We start from the raw sequence: 27,574 nt of genomic DNA on the forward strand, positions 1-27,574 counted from the left end.
AACCCCACTAACCTCCTGGGGTTGTTGGGATGGTTAAAAGTAAAAATGCATGTAAACCAAGCTAAAGAGTACCTGGCACAAAGAAAGAACTCCATACATGTTTAGGTCAAGAAGCTCTAACTCTTTGGGATAGATGGAGTCCAAGCTGGCCTTATCCTTAGACCATGTAGCCAACTACTGGTGGGATATAAAGGAAGGGATGCTGGGAAAGATCCCAAGTTAAAGAGATCACCCTCATCAGGCTGCCTTGGTGGCCCAAGTGCCACCATTAACTATTCCCTTGTATTATCATCACATTAAGATATCAAATGCTATTTGGAAAGAGAGACCAATGAGTTTAGCAGATCCCTTGGAATAATTAGGACCTTGGGAAAATGGAACGTGAAACAGATAAGTTTATAAGTGGGAAGTAGGAAACAAAGCCTGAGAATGCAGGGCCCTGAGTGGTGACAGAAACTAAGAAAACCCAAGGGGAGTATTAGATGCCAGTGTTCCCAAATGGAGGGGAAGGAGCAGACAGATATAGTGGCACGATAGACACAATTTTGCCAAGGGCTCGCCCTCGCATACTCCTTCTGAGAATGTGAGCAATGCTCTTTCCCTCTGTGCTTTTTTTCCTCCTAGGCACAGAGCTAATTCTGACTCTCTGCTGCAGTAGAGCTCATCACTTAAGGGGAAAAAAAAAAATCACACACGCAGAATGCATTCAAATTTAAAAAATAGACCTCAGAAAGGAAATATTGACAAGATGCCTAATATGCTAAGTATGAGGAATTAAATTGAATGAGGCACTTGGGGCGGGAAAGCAAAAACAGGCTGCACCACACACATTTGGAACGATAGTACTAGACCGACAATACAAAACGCTTTCAGTTGATTAACAGGGAACATAATGTGAGAGGGAAGATGGAGTGGAGTGGAGAAGCTGACTTGATATCTTAGATGTAAGGGCAAGCTATGATAAGTGCAATTCCCAACAGTTAACAGTGGAAGTGAGTCATCATAAAATTAAAGGCCAGAGGGGCAGATAACATCAAAGCACCTAGGGAAAAACAGCAACCACTTTCTAAAATACAAGTGTACATAAAAGTAAAACAAAAAAAAAACAATGGGCAAGAAGGTTTCTTAGGAATTGAAGTGGAGAGTCTGTGAAATGGACAAATGACAGCCATTTAATTCAGGGACAAAGTATATTTAGGATCTTTCTTATCCTCTGTTTCTCCATCAAAACCACATTAGGGACATTGGCCTAGGTTCTCCTCATAGATGAATCAGCGTCTCAAAAGGCTGAACAACAGAATCACTGGAGATAACGAGGCAAATGGAGCTCTGAAAGATTGCTAAATTCCCCATTTCATGTGAATTAAGACCCCCAAAGATTGAAAGGCACCAAAGGGAACAACTCTGGTCATCAGATTTGGGAGTTCCATCACCAGGAGATGGGCTAGTAGTCCTGAATTAATGAACAGCTAAGAAATTGAAAGAAAGAGCTAATCATTCCATTTTGGGAAAGGCAGAGGCAGCTGCCAAAACATCAGAGAGGGAACAGCTGTGTTCTTCACTTAGGGGAAAGACCTAATTAAGTTGAAAATTGCAAACTATTCAGAAATTGATGATTCAGTAAGGGAGAAGGAAGATGAGAACATGAATCGGGTGTAAAAGGAAAGGAGGACCATTTTCACAAAAATGCATGCACTTGAAAGCAGTGTTAAGCTAAACACATGCAAACAAAAGTCAAAGAGGAGGAAGAAACTCAGAATGTTTAATACAAGCTATCTTCACCAATGTTTCACCCTAATTTCACTTGCCACAATGGAAGGATTTTTACAACCCAAAGTCCCATGACTGAGTCATATTTCCCATCCTGGCTTGGTCTTTAGAAATACAAAGGAAAATCCAGCCAACATGCCTTCTACTTCCCCAATAATCCTTTCATACTAAATGAAAATTGAAGAGTCATAAAGTATCAGCAATAATGAGCCCTACAAATCATTCCAGTCCAAACTCTTCACTTACAGATGAGGAAACTGGGGCCCAAAATGAGGAAGTAAGTCGCTTAAGATCACAAATGGAGTTAGTAACAGATCCAGGACTTGAATCCAGATGCCTGAATCAGGGCTTTTCCCCAAACAACAAAAACCACAATAAAAAGAAAAAAAATAGAAAACACCTTAATAAATACTGGGAAGTCCTCAAGTACATTCTCTACGTCTGCATCTTTATTCCTGTCCTGCCCCTAGGTGCATCAAAACCTTTTTTTTTTTTTTTTTTAGATTCCATATATATGTGTTAGCATATGGTATTTGTTTTTCTCTTTCTGACTTACTTCACTCTGTATGACAGACCCTAGTGAAGAATGATCACAGGGTGTTTTAACAATGTGGAAAATATTTTTTTTTAGGTCATCTTTGAGAAATGACTATCACCAAAATGCCCATACAGTACCACAAAGAACAAGCCAATCTAGAATGATTGGGTCTCAGCAAGCTTGCAGTCCAATAAGTGAAAAAGAATGAAACCATATGATAAAACTTAGGACATTTATCTTAATGAAAACATTTGACCCAAAATAGCCCAGATCAGAGGAAATGATGAGGGGAACAGAAGCTAAAGATCTGAATTTCATCAGACATTTTTTCAAGCCCCAACATGAGCAAGAAATCATCAAGGTTAGAGGGAAGGAAACTTCAAGAAGACTCAAGCTGTGATTCAATTGAAGTGTTGTGGTCAATGGAATTGCCAGTGACACAGATTACACAGCAGACCAACTCAAAGAGTAAAATGTAAGAAACAAAGTGAAAGGCCAATATCTATATAGATATACTGTAGACACACCCAGGTACTATCAAACATGCCCCCTGGGCTAGTTAGGCATGACATTTCTTTCCTCCCATCTCATAGTCATGCTTCTGACTCCCTGATCTTTCTGGCTTCACTGCCATATTCTGCTGCAATTTCCCTAAGCAACATCTCTTCTAAACTGGAGGAGGTAGCCCTTTCATAACAGGAATGAAAACTTCCTGCCAGCCCAATAGCCTTTGAGATTTCAAATGGAAAAACAAAACAATGCCCTGGAGTCACATAACAAATCCAGGAAACACAAACTCTCTTCTGATCCTTGCCCTGTCTTAGAGTAAATCATTTCACCTCCGGCATCTGTAGAATGGGGTGGATGAGAACTGCCCTGGGGATCAAACACTGGTGGCTGGCATCTGTTGTTTGGTAGTGTTCAGAGCAATGAACTAATCAACATTTGTTCACTAAGGGTCTTCTCTAGTCATAGGAGTGTGCTATGAGCTGTGTGGGAGGAGGGGAAAAGTAATAAAGAAGGCAACTCTACTGAATGAAAAGAAGCCATAAAAATCTCCCATAAAGGAACACTGAACCACTACAACCAAAAAAATTCTTACTCGATGTCATTGAAAATATCTCTGTTTTTCATAAAAATATAATGGTGAAAGAGAAGCTGTCCCTAGAAGAAAAGAGGATGGAATTAGGCTGAGCTTAAAAGGGGGAGGGTTGGAGAAAGAACTAAATAAGAAACATCAAGGAGAAAAGGTGGGGGAGGGAAGAGGAGGAGGGGGAGGGAAAGGCTATAGTAAAGTGAGCAGCTTACAACTGACCCCATAGAAGAAAGGACACCAGATTTGGCTTAGAGTATTAGATTTTAAGAAGAACAGATTGACTGTGAGAGGTGTGACATGGTAGCCAAGGAGGAGGAGTCTTAAACATTGTTTAAGGAAAATGAAGACAGTTATCAACTAGGTATAGCCAACTTGCTTAGGAAAAGAGGAATGAACAGACATTGTAAGTTCATTGTGTCCTTAGACTTATTTGGCCTCTAATACTAGGGTGAAAAGCCCCTCCCTTGGTAGAACTTCACTGGTCCTTAGTTTTTAAATGTAATTTTTCCTGAAATAGACAAGTGACCTGCTACTTCAGTTTGATTTTCACCCCATGCTTCATGACATTGCCATTGAGTAGTTTTCAAGAAAGGAACGCCAAAGGGAGGAAATTAAGATGAAAGAGCAATTACCCCTCAAAGCAAGCACACCATACCGTCTGTTAACTTGAGTATGGCACTCGTTACAGATCCATTGGCAAATGGCTGTGTGCTCAGGAATCTAAAAACATTGTGCCCAGAACCCAAAATGCAGAATAAAAAGAGCTTGGAAGTTGAAAGGTCCTAACAATTACCAACCCCCTCATTTTACATTTTAAAAAAATAGGTAAAATGCAAATTAATGTGATATAAACTGTGTATATAGTTGTTGAAGAGGTGCCAAGTAAAGGAGAGATCAGTCAAGAATGGCTTCTTATAGGACTTAAATTTTGCCCAAGAGGATTTTAAAGTAAGAAAGAGATATGGATAAGTGAAGAGGGGAAGTAAGCCAAGAAGGAGAATGATTTCATTAGCTTCATCTTACCACCATGATTCTTTGTGTGTCTACTATAAAAGAGGTACTTATCTAAGTTTTTTACGTGCATTATCTCATTTAATCCTTACAATCACCCTATAAGGTAGGTACTACCAATAGCCTCTGTTCTACAGATGAGAAACCCAAAGACTGGACAGGACAAGTAACTTGCATACAGTTGCACAGCTATGAATTTGTGGAATATAATGAGAACCAAAATCCCCTGACTCTCAGGTCAGTGTTTATCTGCTTAACTAGATTGTGCTGATAGTAAAGTGCTCAGGTCAAAAGGTCAAGCAGGAGAAGGGCAGAGAAAAAAAAATAGCTGACTCACAATTATATTGTACCAAGAAAAAGTATTATACACATATAAATAGCACTTTGGTTATTGATCCTAGCAACGTTATTGCAACATTGCTCATCAGCCTCTCTATAAATATATGAATTAAGATTTTGAGAGGTTAGTGACTTACCCAGGGCTCTGTGATGAATAAATAATGGAGTGAAAACTACAATTCTCTTTCCCCTGGGCAACATGGTATTAAATCATTTTAGGGCTATAATGATCTTTTTAGCATTTTGCATATATCATGTGGATTTGGATTTTTAGAAAGGCAAAAATTATGTCCTTCCAGTTACACTGATCATAGAATGTTATGTTCAAGCTAGGGAAGTTTGGTTTTGTTTTTCAGAATCTGCCTTTTTTAAACACAGTGCGTGTTCCTGTGTTATAAGTCTTTTTTGCATATCCCTAATTCCATGCTAGTCTCTGTATGTGTTCTCACTCTCTCCCTCTCTCATTCTCTCTGTCTTTCTCTCTCTCATCTCCATTTATTGGCAAACACAAACATGTCATAAGGTCCCTTACAAGCCAAAGCATTGTATGCCACAAAACCACAGCCTGCCAGCTAAATTCAACACACTATAACCAGTGAAGATGAGCTACCTGACTTACCTTAATATAAGACAAACAGCTCTAAGCAAGGCATGAGTACAAAAAAAAGAAAAAGAAAAAGAAAATTCATTTATCAACTGTGTATTTGAGTGGCTCTCTCCTGGCATTTATATAGAGAGGATTTTATAAGGGGCTTTGGCTGAGTTTTTTTCTATCATTAACAAATTCATTTTTTTCATTACAAAAAAGAGGCAGAAATCCAAAGGCACATAAATTCCCATCATTGCTCAGATGACATTGTCCCCATGGACTTGCTGTGAGCTCATTCATATGACAAGGAGATATGACCTTTCAGGTAGGAGCTGGGCATTTTTCAGTCCATTGGCAGAAAAAAAGAATAGAAATGATCCTTTGCAGGGTGACTTCTAGAGGAGAACTAGAAATGAAAAATGTATCTCCTCATTTATTTTTTAATGAAAGTCTGGGCATGAGGTAGAAACAAACAAACAAACAAACAAAAGAATCAAAATGATGTCCCATTAGCCATTTAAGAGCAGTGAGGCAAGAGAAGGAGAGCAGGGAAGGATAGAGCCCCTGGGGGTTGGAACATGCATATTTTTGCAGAGGGAAAGCAAAGCAGAGTCAATGCCAACAGAAAAGAACTAGAACTTTGCTTGCCTCACCACAGGTGTGCAAGAATATGTGCATTTTGTAATGTAGATTAACATGGACCTCTCTTTCAAATTCCACAATGAAACCAAGCAGGACACTGTGGGGCTCCTGGGCACAGAAGCCTTTCCATGTCCCCCATTTCTTGTTTGTAGGGAATAGACTCCAGCCTCCATGACCTTCCCTGAGTTTCAAAGGGCAGATTCGAACAGTTGCTAATCAGGGAAGGGAGGGGATGCAGAGACAAGGGAGGAGCAGCCAAGAAACAGTAGTGCAGTCTTGGGGCAGGGTCCTGGTTCCGCCTCAAGGATACACAGAACAATATCTTTGAGCTCTGTAAAGAACTAAAACCCCCAACAAATGGAAGATTTTAGCATTCTTCATTCCAGAGAAGATCACAGTTTGAATAATCTAGAGAAACTCATCAGGGGACCACCTGAAACCAGATTAAAGGAGTGCAGGCCCTGCACGCACCCTGATCCTCATCAGCAACCCCACTGTTGAACCATTGCTATAAAACTCCTCACCAAATCCTCCCGGGTTGGGACACACAGTTTTTGAGGCACGAGCCTGCTATGTCCCCCTTTGCCTGGCAAAGCAACAAAGCTATTCTTTTCTACTTCACCCAAAACTCTGTCTCGAAGATTCTATTTGGCACCTGTGCACAGAGGCCAAGTTTTCAGCATCAATAAGAACCTTTAGTGGACATCCTTTAATTTCTCAAACCAAAGTCTGGGCTAATTCAGAAACATGATGTGATAGTGAAGGCAGCTTTTCAGCATTCAGATATTTCACAGAGAGTAAATCAAATAATTATCCAGCATTCATTTGGACATTGATAGCTCTGGGTGAACTCATGAGGTTGTCATCTTTGGCACTCCTTTTCTGTGCTTCCCCCCACCTGCTGAGACTCAGTCTTCAATATTCTAGAAACCACACACACACACACACACACCAAATTCCAAACTTAGAAACAATCTAATAGCAGTCATTTACAACTTAGTGTGAATTCGAATAAATGCATTCCCTCTTCCCATGGGCTGCTTGAAATTTGAGCTATAATTGTAAAATGAAATGCCTGACCCTCTGTTAAAGGTATCATAGATAGCAGCAAGCAGATGAGAGGCTCTGGACAGTGGTGTCCCTGAAATCATGGAAAGTAGATATTTCACTGACTGAATCTCTGTAGTAATAATGGCACTTTTTATTTTTGAGCACTTACTATGTGCCAGGAAGTAACACTAAATGCTTTACCTGGATCATCTCACAACCACCCTGATAAGTAATTTCTATGTTTACTCCTATTTCATAGATGAGAATATTGAGGGTTCCAAAAAATAAGTAATTTGAGTAAGGTTAATAGCTATTAAGAAGCAAAGATAAGCACGGAACTTAGATCTGTCTTATTCCAAAATCTGTGGTCACTATGATGCTATGCTTGCCTTCAGATTTACAGGCAGACTAGTGGTGTCGATCTTGAGGAAAATGGAACACGGTAGAAGCTGGACTTGCTTACATTAGTTGGAGCCTGAATTGATGGGACACTGTCTGTCTGGAAAACTCTAATGACAATTAGAATTCTCCGGTTTACCTATGAGGATTAGCTAGATAGTCTGTCTGGATTATGCTTCTCCTGTCCCTGCCAACCTTACTTTCAACCACAGATATTTGTATCTTATTTCATTTCTCTCAACTCCTCATTCTAACCTTGTCTACCTTTCTTAATCAGCTAAGATTCTGATTTTGAGCCTCATTTTAAATGGCTGTCACTCCTCTGTTAACTTTTTTAAATTCTACACTTGTCTCCCTCTCAGGGTTGCTGTAATAGATAAATGATATAACATGAACTCCCTTTCACGATGATTTTGGGGACTTTTCAGGACTTCAAACATTCTATGTTAAGTGGAAAATTAAGATACCAAAGGGGCTCTAAGTAATGCTGCAGGTAGAATATTAGGTTCTGTGTCTGCATTTCTGGTATAGGTATTTTAATCTCTAAAGGATCCTACATAATTAACATTAGGCTTCTGGAAAAAGTACCACTTTTCTAAATTAAATAAAACAATGTCTAACTTTGCAAATCTCACTTATTTAATAGACAGCCAATTCCTCATCTAAAGGTTCTGTCCCCTAGGATCATGTAAGTTGTTCATTTTAGATAATTTTTCTTTTCGACAATGAGAGAGAAATGAGGCAGTTAAAGGTGCTGTAGATGGATAAACAAAAGCACAGGATGAAGACATGAGTCCAACAGGTTTTGAACACTTATCTCACAATGCTCTTTCCTCAGTGACACATTTCTGGGTGTGGAAACTATCAACGAGGGAGTGGGATGGGGGACAATAGCAGAAAGGAATGCTGCTCCTTCATCTTCATCATGCAAATGTAATCGTTTGAATGTTGGGTAGGCCCAGTTGATAACCTATCATTTTGACTTAAACAGCTCTTTAAATATAGAAGACTTCCCCCCTCCCAACAGTACAATGCTCATTTCTTGGCTCATCATCCTGCAGAAAAGAAGCAAAACACACCTCTAACGCCCTTAGGCAATCAAGAGGAATTTAGCTCAACGCAGAAGGCAGACGGAGTCTGGCAGACAGGGTTACAGCCTGGGAATGGGTACCTTCAGACCATCAACCTATAATGTTGGTAGAAACATCTGCCACCCACTTCAATACCACCGGAATCTGGAGAGCATTATAAATTATACCAACTACAGAAGCAACTTTTTCTGGCATTTTAATTGCTGGAACATTAGAGATTAATTAAGCAAACCTTACTTAAATGGCAAGTCAGTCATTTTCCTCCATGAGGGGCACCATACTAATGGAAGCCTTAAAGTAGACTGTGTTTCTTTGAAAACTGGATTTTAAACCAAAGAAAGATCCAAAGCAGATAGTTTTATGAGTCTCTAATTAGCGTCACAAAGGAAACACCAAAAGGTTAATAAGAGATGGTTAGTTTGGAATGGTGGTTTCCTGGTGCCAGCTCCAGCAGCTCAGTCTGTTTGCAAACTCATTAGCTGCCTAGATTGATTATCAGCTGAATTCAGGAAGTGCTCACTTGCTGTGTTAGCAGAAGGCTAGTGTGATTCGATACACCTACCCTACAGCTAACTAGGGCCCAACAGTAAGGTAACATTTTCTGCAGTCAAATAAGGCAGGTTTTCTTTGCCTTCAACTTCAGTTGACATCAATTATAAATCTGAAAGTGTTTGGTGAAGCTCTGAGAGGCATAATGAAACCTTCTAAGTTGACAGTTGGCACAAACAAAGGTCTGGCTCCAGGTCTTTAAGATCCAATTTGTGCATAGACACCATATTTCTGAATTCTCATTTTGCCGCTAAGCAAAATCATCCAGTGTAAGAAAACCCAAACTTAATAGAGTACTCACAGATAATCACTCAGCTTCTAAAATGTACAGTTTGATGGGCAGTGAGTCAAGCAAAAGAATTTGCACTTTGGGTTTCACTCTGGACTTTGCCATTGATTTGTGTTCTGACGTGAATAAAGTTTTCAAATTCTTGGTGCATCAGTTTTTCTTCCAGAAAAAAAAAAATGGAACAGATATTTATATGAAGCATGTCTCTGAAATAAAATGGGTCCTTGAATTAAAAGGACTAAATTTTCTAGCTAGTGATGATAATAATAATAGTTCCCCAAATTTAAAATAGTTCACATTTGCATATGAATCATGGTTCAGCTTCTGCATCTGACTTACTTTAGTTTATCAACAGTGGGCAACCTGACTCTTACAAGCTGGAGGCATTTTTTTTCCAATAAGCTGATTTTTAAATTAAATTAAAATCAAAACTGTTCTTTTGGTTCACCTCCCAGATTAGAGCAACTGACAGCCTCATTAATGATTAAAAACAGCAGGTGGTGACGTCTTAGAACAGTTTGACCAGTTTGAGTATCTTGGAACCTCTACCACTCCTCTTTTCCCCCTTTTACACATATTAAAAAGGAAAGATTCTATTGTTCACACAGGTTGGAAACTCCACAGGGTGAAAGAGGAGGGAAGAAAGCAAGTGGTCAAACATCTATTATTATCCAACCTAAGGACAGAAAGGAGTGACTATATGAGCTTAGAAGTGGCGAAAGCGGCCACACATTGGAAAAATGTATCTCTGACACTGGATTTGAATTTGCAAACTCATGGCTGGGAAGCTGCCTTGCTGTAATCAACTAAGGTCACCAAGTTTCTCCAGGTGATTATAGCAGTGTTTGTGTACAGATATCTATCAAAAGGGAAGCAATATATTAGGTTATGCTTTTATTTTAAAGTAGATTACAGTTGCACTCCTGCATGACTTAGAGTCTAGTTACTAAACCACAAATTAGAAAGAATCTAAGGCTTAGCTAACTGGGGTAGGGGGAGGTGAATGTGTTTTTAAGGTTTTAACTTCTTCCAAACTGAAAATCTCCCCGTTCAACTAAGACAGGAACATAAAGTGTCTCATTTGCCATGAAAATGGATATTATTAAGATTTAAAAGAACTAACAATAAGATGGTGTTGCCTATTATTTCAGATTTAACAGTTTACAAGTTTGTTGTCTACACCGTTGTGAAGAATAATGGAGTAGAATTATTATTTCTGATAACAAGGAACCCACAAAAGACAAAGTGTCTCTCATGAGGCCACCTCAATGAGACAAAACTTTGAATGAATTCACCCAGAGTTCATTTTATGACAAACTCCTTTGGCCCCTTCTGAATTCAGTGCCTTTCAAATCACCTCTGCTACCTACCATCTCACCTATTCCTCTAACTACCAGAGTAGATCTTCGGGGTGCACGTTTTGGGGTGAAGTCCAGTGTTCAGCATAAAACCTAAAATCCCACAACACCCTTCTGACTTTGTCACTTGCACACAAATGTCTAGTCCCAAAGGATTTGCTCCAGAACAACTCTAGAGACTGGTATCTCACTGATAATCTCTTTACGAGAAGCCGTGGGGAACTGCTTTGTATTTTCTCTGCATGGCAGAATAACTAGTTGGCGGGGAGGGGGTTCCATTCTGCCCAATTGCAAAAGCATCTGTTTTGTCTACCCACTTTAAGCTGTGTGTAAGTCTCTAAAAAGTAACTTTTCTGATGGCTCTAAAGGCCAGTTCAAACCTTTTTCAATTTGGTGCCTGGTGATTTTTCCATGGCTGAAGTTTTATTGGGGGTAAGCCTTGGGGTAGGAATAGAAATTGAAAAGACTTTCTTGTCAAGCCACATTTCAAAAGTGGATGTGTCAAATTAGCTTTCCTTGGCCCAAAATGAACAAACAGGCAATGAGCCATCTGGTGAAGACAGAGACCAAAAATACCTGGGGCAAAGACCTGATCCTGGATGACAAAAAGCATCTACAGTAAGAAAGGAAAGCCATCTCACAAGTATTTTGCCTATAGTGCAATAAAGGAATAATACATGATTTTGGTATTCTTGAAATTGCTTTTTAAATTATGACTCAATTCTTCATTTTTATTTCATAATAAAAGGGTTAAAGGGAAGATGACAGAAAAAATACTTCATAAATATTTAAACAGAAAGTTCAGATTCATGTTTTCCCATCCTGATGGAGTTTATTTATGGTCCTTAACCATCTTATGATAGGACAGAAATAATGTTAAATAGATTGAGAGACCCAAAGAAAATAATGATCTTGATATTTCAATGGACTTTTTGAGTATGTGAATCAACCATATGATCTAGCCCTATACAACAACTTGATTTGCTTCTCATCTGTTGTCCTATTGGCAGTGTCCCTACTTATCATGGCCTATAGAACTTGCTTCATCATGAAGCAATTGGAAAAAAATTCACCTAGCAAATCACCCACATAGAGCATAATTTTATCTTGCATACTACGTCGGGGCCTGGCTTCCACTATTCCTCCAAAGGGATCCCATTACACCAAACTGTCTTTTGAAATGCACTTTGCTTTCCAGCTCAAATAATCTTAATTAATTTCTTCACTGATCCTCTGCAGTCTATTCCATACTGGACCATTTGTGCTATTGGGTCATAAACTCCTAGAGAATGAAACCCCTAATTGTTCAGTGTGCTCCCTTTATATAGCCTCCATCCTCCAATGCTTTCCGAGTGCTCAGAAATATAGAAATTCTTAGTGTCAACCAGTAAAGAAAGCCCTTGGCATTTATTCTCGTGATGAGTAATGAATCCCATACTACAGGTAATTATTAATAATAATACATTTTAAAATAGACAATGACTATGAGACAACTAAAAGTTCCAAGTGGATCAGGAAAACATTATTATATTAAGAAAAGGAATAGTGCTTTTATTTCAAAGCAGATGAACAGAGCTGTCCTAAAAGAATTCTCTGACCAAAAGGCCCAGGCCAAAATAATGCTAGTAAACAACTGCTAAGAGCATGGATGTTTCCATTAGTTAAGGACAACGTTTTATTCTAGCAGCCACCTTGCCAATAAAATGTAAATAATGCTTTGGAAGGAGTCCAATTATCTGGTGCAGCAATGTAGTTGAAATAAACAAAAGCATCCACCTGTCACTTCTCTTCCCACCTACCCAGCCATTGCTGAGACTGAGAATGGATAAAGGTCCTGGATGTCAGAATGAAAGGGAGACTGGGTATTGAGTATCTCTGAGTACCTCTTAACCAGCAAGGTAACTGGGCATGTCAGAGATTAAACCAACCATCTTACAATGACAGTAACTAAAAGTAAGCAGGAAGTTCAATCTCAGAGTAGATGGATTTAAAAAGAAAATGTTTAACATTGTGACACTCTTCAAATTAGAACATCAAGGAAGAATCTTCCGTGATACTCTTACTAAAAATAAGATCTTGACTGTAAGTCTTCTTTTATTGTTTCTTTTGCTTTATTGGCACAATATTAATAAGGTTTTTATTAGTCCCAGGCTCTATTCTTATCATTTCTAAAATCAGAAAGAATTATTCATTTCATCATTGAGCTGACCTTGGTCACCCCAGTAAAACCCGGATAAGCAAAGCTAAAAAGATAACTTTCACAGTCAATAACAGAAGTAGTTGACACATTCCCAGAGCCAGACATATAGTGGGCACTCAAAAATATTGCTGAATGAATGAATAATATATATCTACGCATGGATTGTTCCTGTCTGGTTAGAATGCTGTATACCTGAAGCAAGATGAAAAAAACCTGCAAGTCATATATATAGAAACACTGTATACATATACTTTACTGTGTTCAAGTAATTAAACATTTTACCTGGTATATTTTCAAGAGGCTAAAGACATCTTTTAAAGATTCTATATGAGCAAAACCAGGGGAGAAATAACCACATGAATTGCAAAACAGTATATCTAGCCTGAAAGATGCTAATTCGGGTCCAGGGGGAGCTAATCAACCTCTTTGTTGAAGTAAAGATAAAACTTTTTGACAGCAAATGCTATTCTGATAAAATGGAATTTTCAATTACTCTATGAACATCTGGTTCATGCTACCATTTCTGGAGCCCAGCAGCACACTGCTTTGCAATGTCACAAAATAGTCTCCATTGAGAACTCCCTATTTTGCTAAGAGATTAATTGAAATGAGTGTTTGGAAATTTAGTGAGGTGAGAGGTGAGTCGGGGGATAGGTAAGAGGATAAGGAAAGGATGTTCAGTCACTGAATCATAATTTCATTAAAAGCCTAGAGGAAATTAAATTACACATTGTTGGTAGAGTGTTGAAAGTGTAAACGTCTTAATACACCTGTGGTTGAAACTAGAATATGCATAGTATGCAGTCTACAGAATATATTCATGGCTAATTTGCAACAGTGGTTACATTAGGCACAGATCAAGTTCTTCAAATCTATGTTTTACACAACAAACATGTTAAATGATATTCAGGTGATGAAACTAGCAAATAAACAAGTTTAGGAAAATGCAGAAGAACCTACACTCCCAGAAATAAAGCAATCATTATATTGCATTTTGGTGATTTTAGATGTCAAAATCAGCTAGATGTTAGCACAAATTTCTGTATGTTGCTTCCATTTGGTATCAATTAGCATGGGAGGGAAACCAATTCAGTGTTGTAGTGAACTCCAAATCAGGTGCATATTAGAGCAATTAGAGTCATCTTTTCAGCTGATGAATTTATAATCAATAATTAAAATCATAAGGTAAGAGATTGAGTGTGATTTGAAACAAATTAGTTGGGCTTGGGACTAGTATGTACGGTTCTAAGACATGAACCTATAAACTCTAATTTCATGTCAGGACTACACATTTGAGTATGCATAATGGGATATCCAAGTCATCACAAATGGGCATGCAAAGAAGCAAGGAGACAAAAGCCTCTTAACCCAGCACTATTCAATCCAAAAATAACCCTGATAGGAAGAGATTCAAGCCCAGTGAAACCCCCAATTGTGCAACAAACCCATGAGCCTCTGGCATCTCTGACCACCCTACTTTTTGGCTATTCTTCTTAGAGATTGTCTGCAGAAGTTGCATAGGGAGAAATTTTTGTCCCTGCCAGAAGGTGGTAATTTTACCAAATAACTCAAATTCAGGGAGGGAAAACAATGGTTAAAACATTTGAGTGCGACTCCCCAGCTCAGCACCAAATCACATCAGGAACCAGATCAGGTGGTAAAATCTGCTGAGTGATAACACTTACTTGCTCTCAAGGCACTCTGAGAGCTATAGAGAGATAGCATTGCAAAAAAGTGCCATATGCCAGTAGAAGTACAGGATAAAGAATGTTCCATCACCTTCTTTTCTGGGAAGCCATGAGAAGAGCTACAGTATGGGGGACAAGCTGAGACATATTAATTCAAAGGCACTGCAGATGATAAATGTAATTCAGTCACCTGGCAACCAGGAAATTCAGCTCAGCCAGTTCATCAACCCACTGACCTGGTTTTAGGCTTGTCGAGAGTGATACCAGGATTGATAATAATCCAGAAAGAAAAGATTCCTGCCATTCCATCATATCTCCACCCTGACCCAGCTCACAGATGTGTTTGGTTGGGGCAATCAAAATGCAATCAGTCAGTGATTGTCTTTCAACCACTGTGCCTTAGGATAAAATGAAAAACATTTATTATAAGAATCCAAGTTTGAGAAAATGCTAGAAAACGTTAATTTTTGAATCATTGCTATTGTTTGAGGTAGCAATATTCAACCCAAGTAAACTGGTGACACCACCTATGTGGCTAGCCTAGAGTTGATTGGGGATACAATTAAGTACCATTATGGAAAGCTCAGTAGTACTGGGATATCATAAGGTAGAGCCAGAGAAGGCCTGAATTCCCTTTGTAACTAAACTTTTATGACTCAACCAAATTGAAAAGAACAAACCCAAGGGTTGGTTCAAGGTTTAGCCACTGCTAGAATAATGGAAAAAATGAAGATACATAGATAAGAATCGAATATTGAGAAACAAAATGTAAAAGTGTTGCCAAAACAGAAGAGCAAAAAATTGTGTGTGTGTGTGTGTGTGTGTGTGTGTGTGTGTGTAGTCCCCATCTTAAACATAGGAGAGTCTTGGGATAATGCCACACATTTGCTTTAGAATCTCATTATTACAAGTCTACAGTATCTATACACAGTACATCCCTTTTGTAAGAAACACTCCCTCAGAAAAATTAGCTGCAGTCCACTGGTACTATTTTCCTAGAGACATGTGACAAAAAACTAAAACAGATGTTGTTCTAGCCAGGCACAAAGTGAGAATCAATTATGACTACTTCTTTTCCTGGAGTCATTTCATTTTAGAGAGCATCTAACTAAAACCCTTTCTGATACAAATGAAAAAGCATTTCTTTGAGACACAAGACTAGTAAATGATACATATCAGTCTGTATCCTGTGACACGCTGCTAATCCTCTGAGAATCAAATAGCCTCTGTTTCAGTTATATAAATGTTTAATTTTTTCATCTTTAGTCTTAGTAAGGTCACCCAGAAAGTATATTATCTCTGCGGATGGCACCACTCACCAATGAGAGAAGGCAGCAGTGCACAATCGGTAGTGACATATATATTATAGACTTTGACACTTGGATCTGCTGGGGAGGGGATGGATTAAACAATTTAATAGAATCTACAGTGACTAACTTTTTCTCCATAGAAAACATTTTATTTTGTGGATTGTACATTTTTTTTCCTTTGGATTCATTTACAAGACCAAAACAAAAGCATTTAATGATGTTTACAGTGAAATGAAACAGCTGAAGACCAGCACATAATCACCATATTTTGTTTTCTCATCTTTAAGTCTTTTAGCAGTGGGGCTTCCAGCTGAGCTTGCGTCTAGCTTCTCTCAAGACATAGCCAAGCATTCTGAACCTTCACTGAGCCTAAACACCAAGCTGAATTCATAGTTCTTAATTGAAAAAGACAGGCTGTTTGCCTAGCATGTTTGCATCAGTAAAACATTGAAAATGACATTTGTGCCCAAGTCCGTCTGAACATTCTGCCTTAGCTGAACTCTGCTAATGTTTTTATACCCTGGTTTATGCTTGGCTCCTCTTGCTAAAGCATGTGTGGCTGAGTTCCCAAAAATAGACTCTTCTTCATACATGAGGATGCCGTTCCTGACATGTGCTTTGAGGCATTTTTGACATGCACAGAATGTTACATTAAGTCAGCCATGTTTTCTTACCCTGGTCTCTCCTATGACCAATGGCATGCATTTGCATGGTAGCTAGAGGGATTTGGCATCACAGCCCCATAGACAAAATGGGAAGTTTTGTACTCTCTCCTCAGTAAAGAGTATGCAATCTGTGGTCAGAGAACAGGGTCTCTTTCTGGGTAAAGTTAACCAACTTGATATGGAAATAAAACTCACCCCTTTGGTGTCATAAGTGCTGTGTTCTCTGCAACTCAACTGATGAGTCCAATTCATGTACTAAAGCAAAAAGAGGCATTTATTCCTAGTGAGAAGGCATCTGCTAATTTCCTATGCGTGCAGTGCAGTTACGATTGATGAGTATGTATGCAATATGTATAGGTAGTTGGCTTTTTAAATGCCTGAACGTTATATGATCATAGGGGATCCACTCAGGGAGGGTGAAGAAGAGTCTGGACAGGTGTCAGGACATCTCAAAACCCTGTAGGAAAATACACTCATTACAGTAAAGTAATGCAGTGAGCCTCCAAACATCCTGGGTTCTTTGGAATCTATGGTTGCAACTTACAGCCGATCAGCCCTTACCATGATCAGGCATCTGAGATCCCATGGAGGTCACACTGGTGTTCAGCACATCATTGACAGCAGTGTCACAATACAGGCTTCGCTGGACATCATGCTCACTGTCAGTCTGGTCGCTCTCCTCATGGCCGCTATCCTTCAGGCTGTTGCCCTCTAAGTCCTTGAAGGTGGAGCTGCTGGGTTAAAGAAAGAATGATAATTTATAACTGTGATAGATCTGATTTTTAAAAATCTTTCAGAGCCAGGATGATGTCAGCTATGTGGTGAGGCCAACAGCAACTGGATTGTCCAACAGGGCAGGAGGAAGAGAAATTTCTGTTTAAAGATCACGGAACTTAACATTGTAGAGAGGTTCCCACTACTGGATGCTGATGTAGCTAATACTTTCATTCACTTATCTTCAGTGCATCGCTACGGGTGAGGCGGAAGAAGCTACAACTCTGAAACAACCACCTGCAAAAAATATCATCATTTCAGAAGGTTTTTTTCTCTTCTTATACAATCAAATTAAAATAATAACAGCTAATGTTTACTGAGGGATTACTGTGCATGAGGCACTGTTCTAAGTGCTTGACATGAGTTAACTATTTTAATAATCACAACTCTATAAGAGACAGGTGCTATTAATATTCACATTTACAGGTGAAAAAAAGAGAGGCACACGGAAGTTAAATAACTTGTCCAAGGTCACACAGCTGGTTAAAATGTTAGCAGATCTAAGACCAAACCCAGGCAGTCTAGCTGCAGAGCCTGGACCCTTAAACACTATGTATACTACCTCTCCAAAGATATCTACTAACCAACTGTGAAAATGAAAGTGGCAGAAATTGAGGTAATGCAATTCAAATAGAAAGGGTTATCAGGATCAGAGAATTCAGGTCAGTTTTAACTGAGAAAGGTTGAGGGACAGAGTCAAAGAAAAAGAGGAGAGGTAGGAGCTGAGAAGAAGAGAGCTTTCGTGCATGGAAAGTAAGACAAAAGTGAGAACCAGAGAGTGAACGCTAAGGAAACTGTGAGTGTAGCTATGCTAAGAACATGGCAACTTGCAGCTCAAGACTTTGTGTGTAAATTTTTCTTGCACCTATTAAATCAATCCACCATTCAATGCACTAAGCATACTACCCAAAAACCCCACACCATTTCTCACGAAATAGAGAACAGTACATTAGGTACATCCATAGAGGCCCCATCTGCTATTTCTAATACTTTGTATGTCCTGACAGAATCTGCAGCTGTGCTCCACCATGGACCATAAATTATGCATCTGAAATACCTAGTGAATGGGGAATCCCTTCCCTAGTCAGTGAGGAAGCTGCAAAGGCATACTCAAGAAAATGTGTTGTTGTCTCAACAAGGGAGAGTGGCACGCTTGTGAATTAGGACAAGTCCCAACAGACCTACTCTACCTCTGAAAAGGGAGCCCTGTGGAGATGACACTGCAAACTCGCTTGATCTGCTCAACCTTGAACATCCACAGGCCTGGCTCTCTGAAGCTTTGATAAGAACATTCAGTACATACGATGAAGAGCTATGCCATGGACACAATGGCTACATTGTCATTCTCCACACTTGGTCAAAAGGAAATCACAGCAGATTTTTAACATATGACCAACCTAGATGTAGAATGCTTGCTGCCCTGAATATGAAAAGGAAAAGATCAAAAGGGCAGTAACTGGAAAGCCATAATTGTCAGAAAATGAAGGGCAGAAGGGGGTGAAGCATTGACCTGTTTGCTAATTATTTTCAGAAAGAATAACTGAGCATCAACTGTATTAAAACTAAAATCACTCAATAGGCCAACTCACTCAGCTCCTCCAAATTATGTCATGCAGCTACTCAGCCCTGTGGACCCACCAGGATGCAGTTCTATTCAAAAATCAATCATCTTATGAGTCTTTTATGATCATTAAGACCAAATGGAAACACATGCTTTAAAGTGTGTCACCACCTCTAGTTTTATGACACAGATTTGGAGGCTTCCTGTAAATACTAATCGCACAGCATGAACAGATTCAAAGTTTGTTTTTTAGAAAAAAATCTGGTCCTGCCCACATGCACCCCTGCACCTCAGGAGAAAGGAAACCTGCCTGGATGGTATTACTGGTTCCTACATTTTTATAACAAATAATTTTTTGACCTGCATTTCTGCTATCTGAAGCATGTGAAAATTTCTTTAATCCACAATGCAAAATTGTTACCTTAAACCACAGAATTCAACCCTGAATTGACTGCATTTCAGCAGTTGCTAAAACTTGCTTGAGATATACGATGGTGAGGGGTGTAGAATAAGGACAATGCAATTAACCATTCCTTAGAGCAAGGTTCTCAACCTCGGCACCATTGATATTTTGGGCTGCATAATTCTTTGTTGTGGGTTGGGGGGGGCTGTCCTGTGCATTGTAGGATATTTAGCAGCATCCCTGGCCTCTACCCACTAGATGCCAGTAGTGCCCCTCCCAGAAGTTACAACCAAAAATGTCTCCAGACATTGCCAAATCACTCCCGGGTGAGAACCACTGCTCTAGGTTCTTTAAACTCTATTCCTGTAGCATATTAGATTTCCTGATTGTAGTGGAAAGAGCACTGAACTTGGAGTCATTAGAACAAGTGATAACCCATAATCTGCCACTTCATCTATGGGAACCTGGGCCTGATAGCTAATGTCTTTGTGCCTAGACTTCCTTGTCTGTAAAATGCATTTGCTGGGAATTCCCTGGCGGTCCAGTGGTTAGGACTCCACACTTTCACTGCCAAGGGCCCAGGTTCAATCCCTTGTCGGGGAACTAAGTACATCATTGTTAATCAACTATACGCCTATTTAAAAAAAACAAAAAAGAAAGAAAGAAAAAGAAAAAAAGAAAAAACCTAAAAAAATAAAATAATAAAATTCATTTGCTAAAACCTCTTTCAAGAGGCCATTTTGAGGACTCAATGAGATAGTTCACATGAAGTACCAGGTATACACAAATGCTCAGTAAATGGTTATTGTTTAATATGATCATTACTCCCATATATGGTAATGCTTTCATTGAGTTACAATTAAATATTATGTCCATAGTTTTTTTATAGGATTGACATAGGAAATGTATATATAAAGAATGTTTCTATATCTTCTATAAACTATAGTCAGACATTGTCCACTATGTTAATTTCTTCTAAAATTCAGGGACAGGAAAAAAATTCTCCTGTCAAATGTGTATCCTTCCTTTATTGAAAAATGAGAATGACACGCTCTGGTATACTTACCTTTCTGTCTTGACTTCTCAAAAGCTTCAAGGAAAATATAATGTTTAATTGCAGTAAGTTACATGCCAGGGATCTCTATTTAGCTTCTTGTAATTGGTTTTGGATCTGTCTTTTAAATTTTTGATCATCATTTTTATATGCATCTAAATATTATAAACCACCTCAGAGCTTTTGGTTTTTTAGGTAGAAAGAAGAGAAATAATAAAATAGTGAAGAATTGGCTACTAGGACTTAAGGGACTGGTAAGGTGAGAATAAGTCATATATTCTCTAAAGAAAAAGCAAGGAGTATTAACCCCCTCCCCCAAACCTTAGAATAGTTAACTTGTTTAAAGCTCAGTTTGCCCATCTGACAAACTAAGTACCACTTACTCCCTAAGTACCACTTTCTCTCTCTCATCCTGTAAGGACATTTAGTGGCTTAATGAATGGATTTCTGTAAGGCAGTTTAAGACAGTAAGCAAGATGCTGCAAATTGTAAAACAGCCTGGTAAATGGCCACTCACCCAAAACAAATAACAATTTATGCCAGGCATAAAAAATGCTGATTCCACTTGCTTTATTACCTGTGTACTTCTTGGGAGATGCACGACTTGTAAACCAACTTTTGTGGGACAATAAATTAGGGTTCTTTTTGCAATGGTATTGTAAATACAAATGTTTCTATTACTTGCTCTGGTGGCCAAGAGAGGGACAAGTTTGTCTGAGAAAACTTAGAACAAGATTCTGCACACAATAATTACTCAGAAAATTCTTGGTGAATGAACGTTAATAACATTCTGACCCGTATTTACCCTTTAAAATATTAGAAATCTTTCCAAAAGACAGAAAAATCTGAAAGGAAACAGGTCTTATCTTCCTAGTAGGTCACACCACATACCCAGGAAATACCTTCTGAGAATGAGAAAAGAGTGAAAGTCAAAAGAGAAGGGAAACTATATTTAAGAAACATAAGGAAGATCCCAGAGTGGTTCCTGGACCACCTGTATCACAATCACCTTGGGAACCCATGAAAACTGGAGATTCTCCAGGGATGGAGCTAGAGACTCTGCATTTAACAAGCCTCCCAGGAGATTCTAATGCACATAAAAGGCCAGAAATTGCAGGTTTAAAGGAACATTTAATGCTAGTTTTCAATGGAAAAATGCTGAGGCGTTTTTTTCAACTTTTTTCCTCCATTCCTTCAATAAACATGTACCAGCATTTGTTATAGACAAGGCACCATACCAGGTGCTGCAAAACCCCAGGACAATTTGGGTGGAAAAGGAAAGCACTATGCATGGTTTAGGAGCCAATGCTCATTTTTTTCCCCACACTGCTTCAGTACCATGTTCATTTTCTGTTTTATTTTCTTTGAGCTATAGCCACATGCACTGCTTGATATTGCTCAAAAAGCACTGCAGAAGCGGGTATCAGACAGCAGCACAGAAAACTGGCACGAGGAAAGTGTTGCAGCAGGGGCAAAGTAGCACTGCTGGCTTTCCTTGCTCTGAGACGACAGCAAGGAAACAAACATAGCAGGAAGGAAATCCATCCAGAAAAAATCCTAACTGTCTTGGCTTGTTAATCTGGACTCTGACATAAATCTTGGGTATACCTGCAGGTTACAGGTGACGTTCTGAAAAAAAGAAAAAAAAAAACTACAGAAATATATCGCTAGATTACTCAGTGCAGAAGATTATGGGCGAATGTGCCATATATCTTCCGTTACCCTTCCAGATCTACTCTTCACCCTTCTCAACCTTGATTTGTGCTAGGAGAAACCCCTTGCCCTCTGGCTTTCCTTTGGTTTACCTTAGGTAGACAGATGAGAGAGAGAAAAAGAAGTCTGAGTGTAAGACAGTTAACAGCTGCTGGAGAATGCCAAAAAGAAGGGTCCAAGAAGCATCCTTGGATGGGTAGAAAGTGAGTAGAGGAAGAAAAGATGGATAGGAAAAGAAGTTCTCAAAGTTGGCCTGAAATTGGATTGGCATTTAAAGAAACAAGGACTTGATAATAAAATTAAAACTGATAATCAGATTCAGAATGTCCTGGCCAGGAGCTTTTTCCATGCATGTAAATGGATCCTCAAGAAACCACATACAGCGAAACGCCTTTCAAACATCACTGTGAGCTATTTGAACATGGTTTGTGTGGTTTTATCACCTAGTCACTACTCTCTTAACATTTTCCACACATTTTACATTTAAAATCGTTAGTCCCCCCCAAAAAGCATAGCACACAAGATTCCCTGTGTCTTTCCAGGTATTGTGCTTTGTCTAAATTCAATTGATCCTATAAATTCCAAGGCCTTTGTGGTTTTCTAAAGCCCTCAGGGTTCCAAAAACAGAACCTGGCAAAAATGCATGTGTCCCTGAGCTTTCAGATGTTTCCTCTTAATCAAGGTTGTCCCTGGTAAAAAGCCACTATCTTTGATTTCAGGCAACATCAGGAGATTTTTCCACTGAGATCTTATTGAGTCCAGGTTGTGCCTTTTGTGTGTCCATGTTTGCAAACAAAAACATATAAAGTAATTAATCAAAATCAGAAGTTCGAGTGAGTCCCAAAGCTGCTGTGGAAATACATGTGTCCCGAAAGCTAAATGTTCGAACATAAGTTTTCATCTCATCAGTTTGCCTTGTGCATTGGATATTCAGGTCTGACCTAAGACGGTGAGGGTCCCCAGGAGTCTTAGCTTTCTGCCATGCTATGAAAATCCGGCTTATGCTATGAGTTTAACCTGGTCGTAGAATTCTCAGGTACCCAGAGCTAGCCCAAGGGATCAATGAGGATAAGGTAAGTCACTGTTTTTACCAGAAGTTTAAAAAAGGAGCTATGAAATAACAGTTCTGAAGCAGAAAGAAAGCAAATTTCTGCTGTGGTTACTCTAATAAGTGCACAAAAAAGAGGGCTTTTTCCCTCCTAATAAATCAGTCAGATAATTTTGAATTCCTCCCCTTTTGTTTTTATTCTGTGGGCCAAGAAAATATTCAAAATGGATTCCTCCCAACCCCTCAAAAACTTCCAAACAATGCTATGACTGTTAATACTGGGCTATCCATTTTCAGATAATTAACGATCGACACTTAAGGTCACAAGCGATTCCAGACCGATACAGATAAACCTAGCATGTTTTCAGGGGTTACTGCAGCATCGTGAATTAAATTAGATCTGAATTAAAGTTGTTTGTACAACAAACTAGTTTATTCCTTGAATCCTACACTTCTGGTGATGTAAATTTATGGAATTAGAGCCAGCAAATAATAGAGTTTTCAGATCTTCTCTACTGCAGCTCTAACATACCCTGCTGGCTTCTCTATTTCATTTCTATTATTTTAACAATCACACACAGAGTTCAATTTTAGCTGCAGAATAACCACTGGACCATTCAAGAGGATATTTGCATCAAACAGTAATAAAGGCATCATCTGAATGGTCAGTACCAAATTTTCTGCACAAGTTCTCTCCTTAGAGGACTCCCTGAACCCCTTGTCTTGCCTGCCTTGGGCACCTTGGTGCCCACCACACCAGATAGAAATCTTCCTTGGCAGTATTCAGCTCTGTATTCACATACATTGTGGCTCCATGGATAACTGAGTTATGACCAACCATTCACACAAATCTCAACTTTGAATGCTTCATTTGAAATACTTCTATTTCAAGATTTATTGAATTAGGCAAATATCTTTTCTTTCCCTCTCTCATCTATAAAGTTTTTTAAAGATAAGGAATTAGTTTATCTGTCACTAAAATAGCCTTAAAATGATTTCAAAGTTGTCAAAATAACAGCCATGCTGAAATTCACTAGAAGTTCCACAGGAGAAAATTTTAATATTAGATTTCTTAATTATCACATAAAACTGTATTTTAATATGACCCCAATTTTATTTTGTCAATTATTTCTGTATACAGTTATGTAAAGAAACATGATAAAATGCCAACAGTGATTCTGGGTGGCGGAATTACCAGTGATTTTTACTTAGTTTTTTTAATGCTTTTCTGAATTTTCCTAATTTTCTACAATAAACAGATAGGCATTTTCATTTCAAAATCTGAAAACGGCACCATTAAAAATATTTAATCTTTTTGCTTTTTATATTAAATCAAGCTTAGTTGTAGAAATAGGCAAGCAAACCAACATACCTTTTGATTAAATGGGCTCGGCTGTTCACGTAGTTGGAGTCAAAAGAATAGTTTTCAGTCTGCAGTGGGGGAAAAAAACAATTAAAAAGGTTACAGAGATGATTCATGAAAAGAGCTAAACTCTCCTACTTAGGAGGAATTTTTCTACTGGGCAAGAGGTAATGAATGAATCAGAAACCAAGGCCATAGTGGTGCAACAGCCTGACGAATGCCTGCCACCTCCTTGGGGCCCTGGGGGCTCTGTGGAGGCAGCTCTCCCAGGCAGACGAAGATGAACTTGACACAAACATCCCCTAGAATATGCCTGGCTACCGACCATGCAACCACTTAGGGAGGATACAGCATGACCCAAAATCTTTACAGAAACTAATTGCTTCCCATTCCCCAGTGGACACAATTCTGTGCCCGTCAAATTGACTGGACGTTCAAAGGTATTTTTATTAGTAGTAGATAATTAACATGTTAAAATATGTATTCCATAGATATGGAAATGCAAGCAAGGTAATCACTGTGGATTTAAACTGCACTTCCCTTTGTTTTAAGACATTTTGCTCAGCACTGGTTATACAGGAAGGCCTTCGTTTTATCACAGACATAAAGGAAAACAAGTATTATGCCTAAAACGGGATGAAGGGCAGTCCACAGGGGGTGCCAAAGCCTTTCATGTGAAACATGAAGTTTGCAAGCAAACCTATCATAGCAAGTTCCTATCATTAAAACACCACTGTCTAATCTGGTTACAGCAGACTGCCTGAGCAATGGTTTTACAAAAGCCAATGCAGAATACCTGCCAGATGAAAGAGATGGGATAACAGCTGATGAGCATCCAGAGGTTGGGGGTGGATTGAAGGGGGGGCAGCCTTAGAAGGGGGAACACAGGGAAAAGTCAACACTGAAGTAACTGAAAGTCCAGTAAAGTGGATCTTACCTCCAACACTAAAGTACTACTCTCCTTGAACCATTGTATAAACTGAAAAATGCCCAAACACATCTCCTCCGCTCTCCTGCCAGTCTACCAGAAATTCTCACCATTCTTACCATTCCTTAGGGCCTTCTGAAATCACTTCAACCGAAAGTGCCTGGGAAAGGAAACACAATAGCTGTCGAGCTAACAAAATAGTGCATTCCTTTCCGATGACTACGTGTCGCACATTAGCTGCTCTAGGCTCTTAGATGCAGCTTTACGTTTCAAGGAGCTCAGAATTTGGTAGAGGGGAAAACAGGACAGGTGATAGCAGATCTAACTACCACATGAGCACCAAACAGCCAATAGTCAGGATAGGGACCCTAAGTATCTAGAGTAAGTGGGGATGGGGGTGGCGAGTAGGTGAGAGAAAGAAGGAAGAACGTATGGAGAAGAAAACTAAATCCCATCACTGCCCTGTACTTACTCAGGCATGCCCATGCCCTCCACATGCCCCTTATTTGAAGATAAGCTGTATAATATCCACCCACACTGCTTTTATCTAGAGGATAAAATCCCCTTTAATGAAAACCACAAGTAAGTTTTTGTGCTGTTGGAAGGAATGGATTGGGAGAGTGAAAATCAAAAGGGTCAGTTCATTTCCAATTTGTTCGTAAGAAAACGGAGGCTGAAATTGTTGCAAACATAATTACAGAAGGAGGAAGCAAACTTGAAGGTGCATGGGGAATACAATGCTGGAAGAGGTTGTCCATCAGTCAGTCAACCAACAAGCACTTCTTGAACTGATTTTTATACCAACATAAAATGCAAAAATGGTGTTAGGTAAATGTGCTCTTCTATGATATTCAGTACAATATATAATTTAGTAAGTGGAAATCTCCTAACCGTCCCCCAAAAAGCATTCTATCCAAATAAAACAGGGAATTGATTAAGCACTCAGGAGTTGAATTATTAGTTTGTACAACCTGGGACAAATTACTTGATTTCTACGAGTCTCATTTTCCCCCTTTATGAAATAGGCATAATAGAACACAAATCCAAAGGGGAATTTCAAGTGCATTTATCATGACTCATGGTGGGAATGATGGAAACCCTTATCCTCTGCTTTCTACAGAACCTGGATCCCTGAGTAGGATCAGGGATTTGACCACATTCGGGCAATAAAAGAGTAACGTGTATACAGTCCATCTCAGCCTCCAAACTTCCTAAATAATTTTTTCAAGAAAGTTAATAGATAGAGAAACAGATGTAAAAGAAAGGAGGATACTGGCTTTGCAGGGAAAGCATGAGCAACATCCCAAGATATTGTCATGTTAAAGAAGCCAGTTTTCAAGTAGAATATTTTACATAGACTTGCATATGAGGGTGTCCAATCTGTGTGCACTGAGCATCAAATATGGAGCCCTGTGGAGATGTGACCTCCAGGCATGGTGCCAGAACTCTGTTTGAGCAAATAAGCAAAACCATACAAATCTATCCCTGGTGACTGTACTACTTCTTGGTCCTAATGGAATAATATATCTCACCTTGAGGATTCCCACTCACAGGCACTGAGTTAAAAGAAGACACAAGTCTAAAAGGCTTGCTTATGGAAAGCTTAACAATTCTCTTTCCCTTGTTGTGGTATACAGATGGGTTAACCTGGGCAGAAAAGCCAGCCATGATCTGCCACTGTAGGTAGGAGAGTATCATTGAAGCTTATCACCTTCCTATCTTTCTCCTTTTTCTCTTAGTCTAAAAGAGTAAACCCCCCTCCCATTCTCGTGGGTCCTGGCCTTCAAATGTAAATATTCCATTCCCCAAACCAGCACCAACCATAATGGACAGATGGCCCATGCTGCATCCTCATGCAATTAGAAGTACTGTTCATGAGGCAGATTACTAGAACTGATTTTCCCATAATGGATGGAACTATGCTGAGTCATCCATTGTCTTTTGCCTCTTTAATTAGTCTCAGGTTTCTTTGTGAGGCAGCTTGGTTAGTGTTATGGAAACAATGTATGCAACAGAATTATTCTAATTGGGTAGGATATACTATTCTGGCCTCATTAGAACTATAATCCAGACAACTGAGCTAACTGGCCGTAGATGGCCTTTTATGGGTCAGGGTATACTAACATCAAGTGTTCTTGCTCGTACT

General features: G+C 39.1%; 1 protein-coding gene across 3 annotated transcripts in view; it reads right to left on the reverse strand.

Moving 5' to 3' along the window:
• The window catches only part of PCDH19 (protocadherin 19), a 104,677-nt gene that overhangs the window by 25,508 nt on the left and 51,595 nt on the right, over nt 1-27,574 (reverse strand). For 2 of the 3 annotated variants that reach the window (XM_061178807.1, XM_061178806.1), the window contains 2 exons: nt 24,510-24,568; nt 17,146-17,318 (listed from right to left, as the gene is read on the reverse strand). In XM_061178807.1, coding sequence (XP_061034790.1) covers nt 17,146-17,318; nt 24,510-24,568 — 232 coding nt within the window. The remainder of the gene's footprint in view (nt 1-17,145; nt 17,319-24,509; nt 24,569-27,574) is intronic. The other variant, XM_061178808.1, reaches the window with a different exon arrangement.

The sequence above is a fragment of the Eubalaena glacialis genome, chromosome X (genome assembly GCF_028564815.1).
Source record: "Eubalaena glacialis isolate mEubGla1 chromosome X, mEubGla1.1.hap2.+ XY, whole genome shotgun sequence".
Lineage (NCBI taxonomy): Eukaryota > Metazoa > Chordata > Mammalia > Artiodactyla > Balaenidae > Eubalaena > Eubalaena glacialis.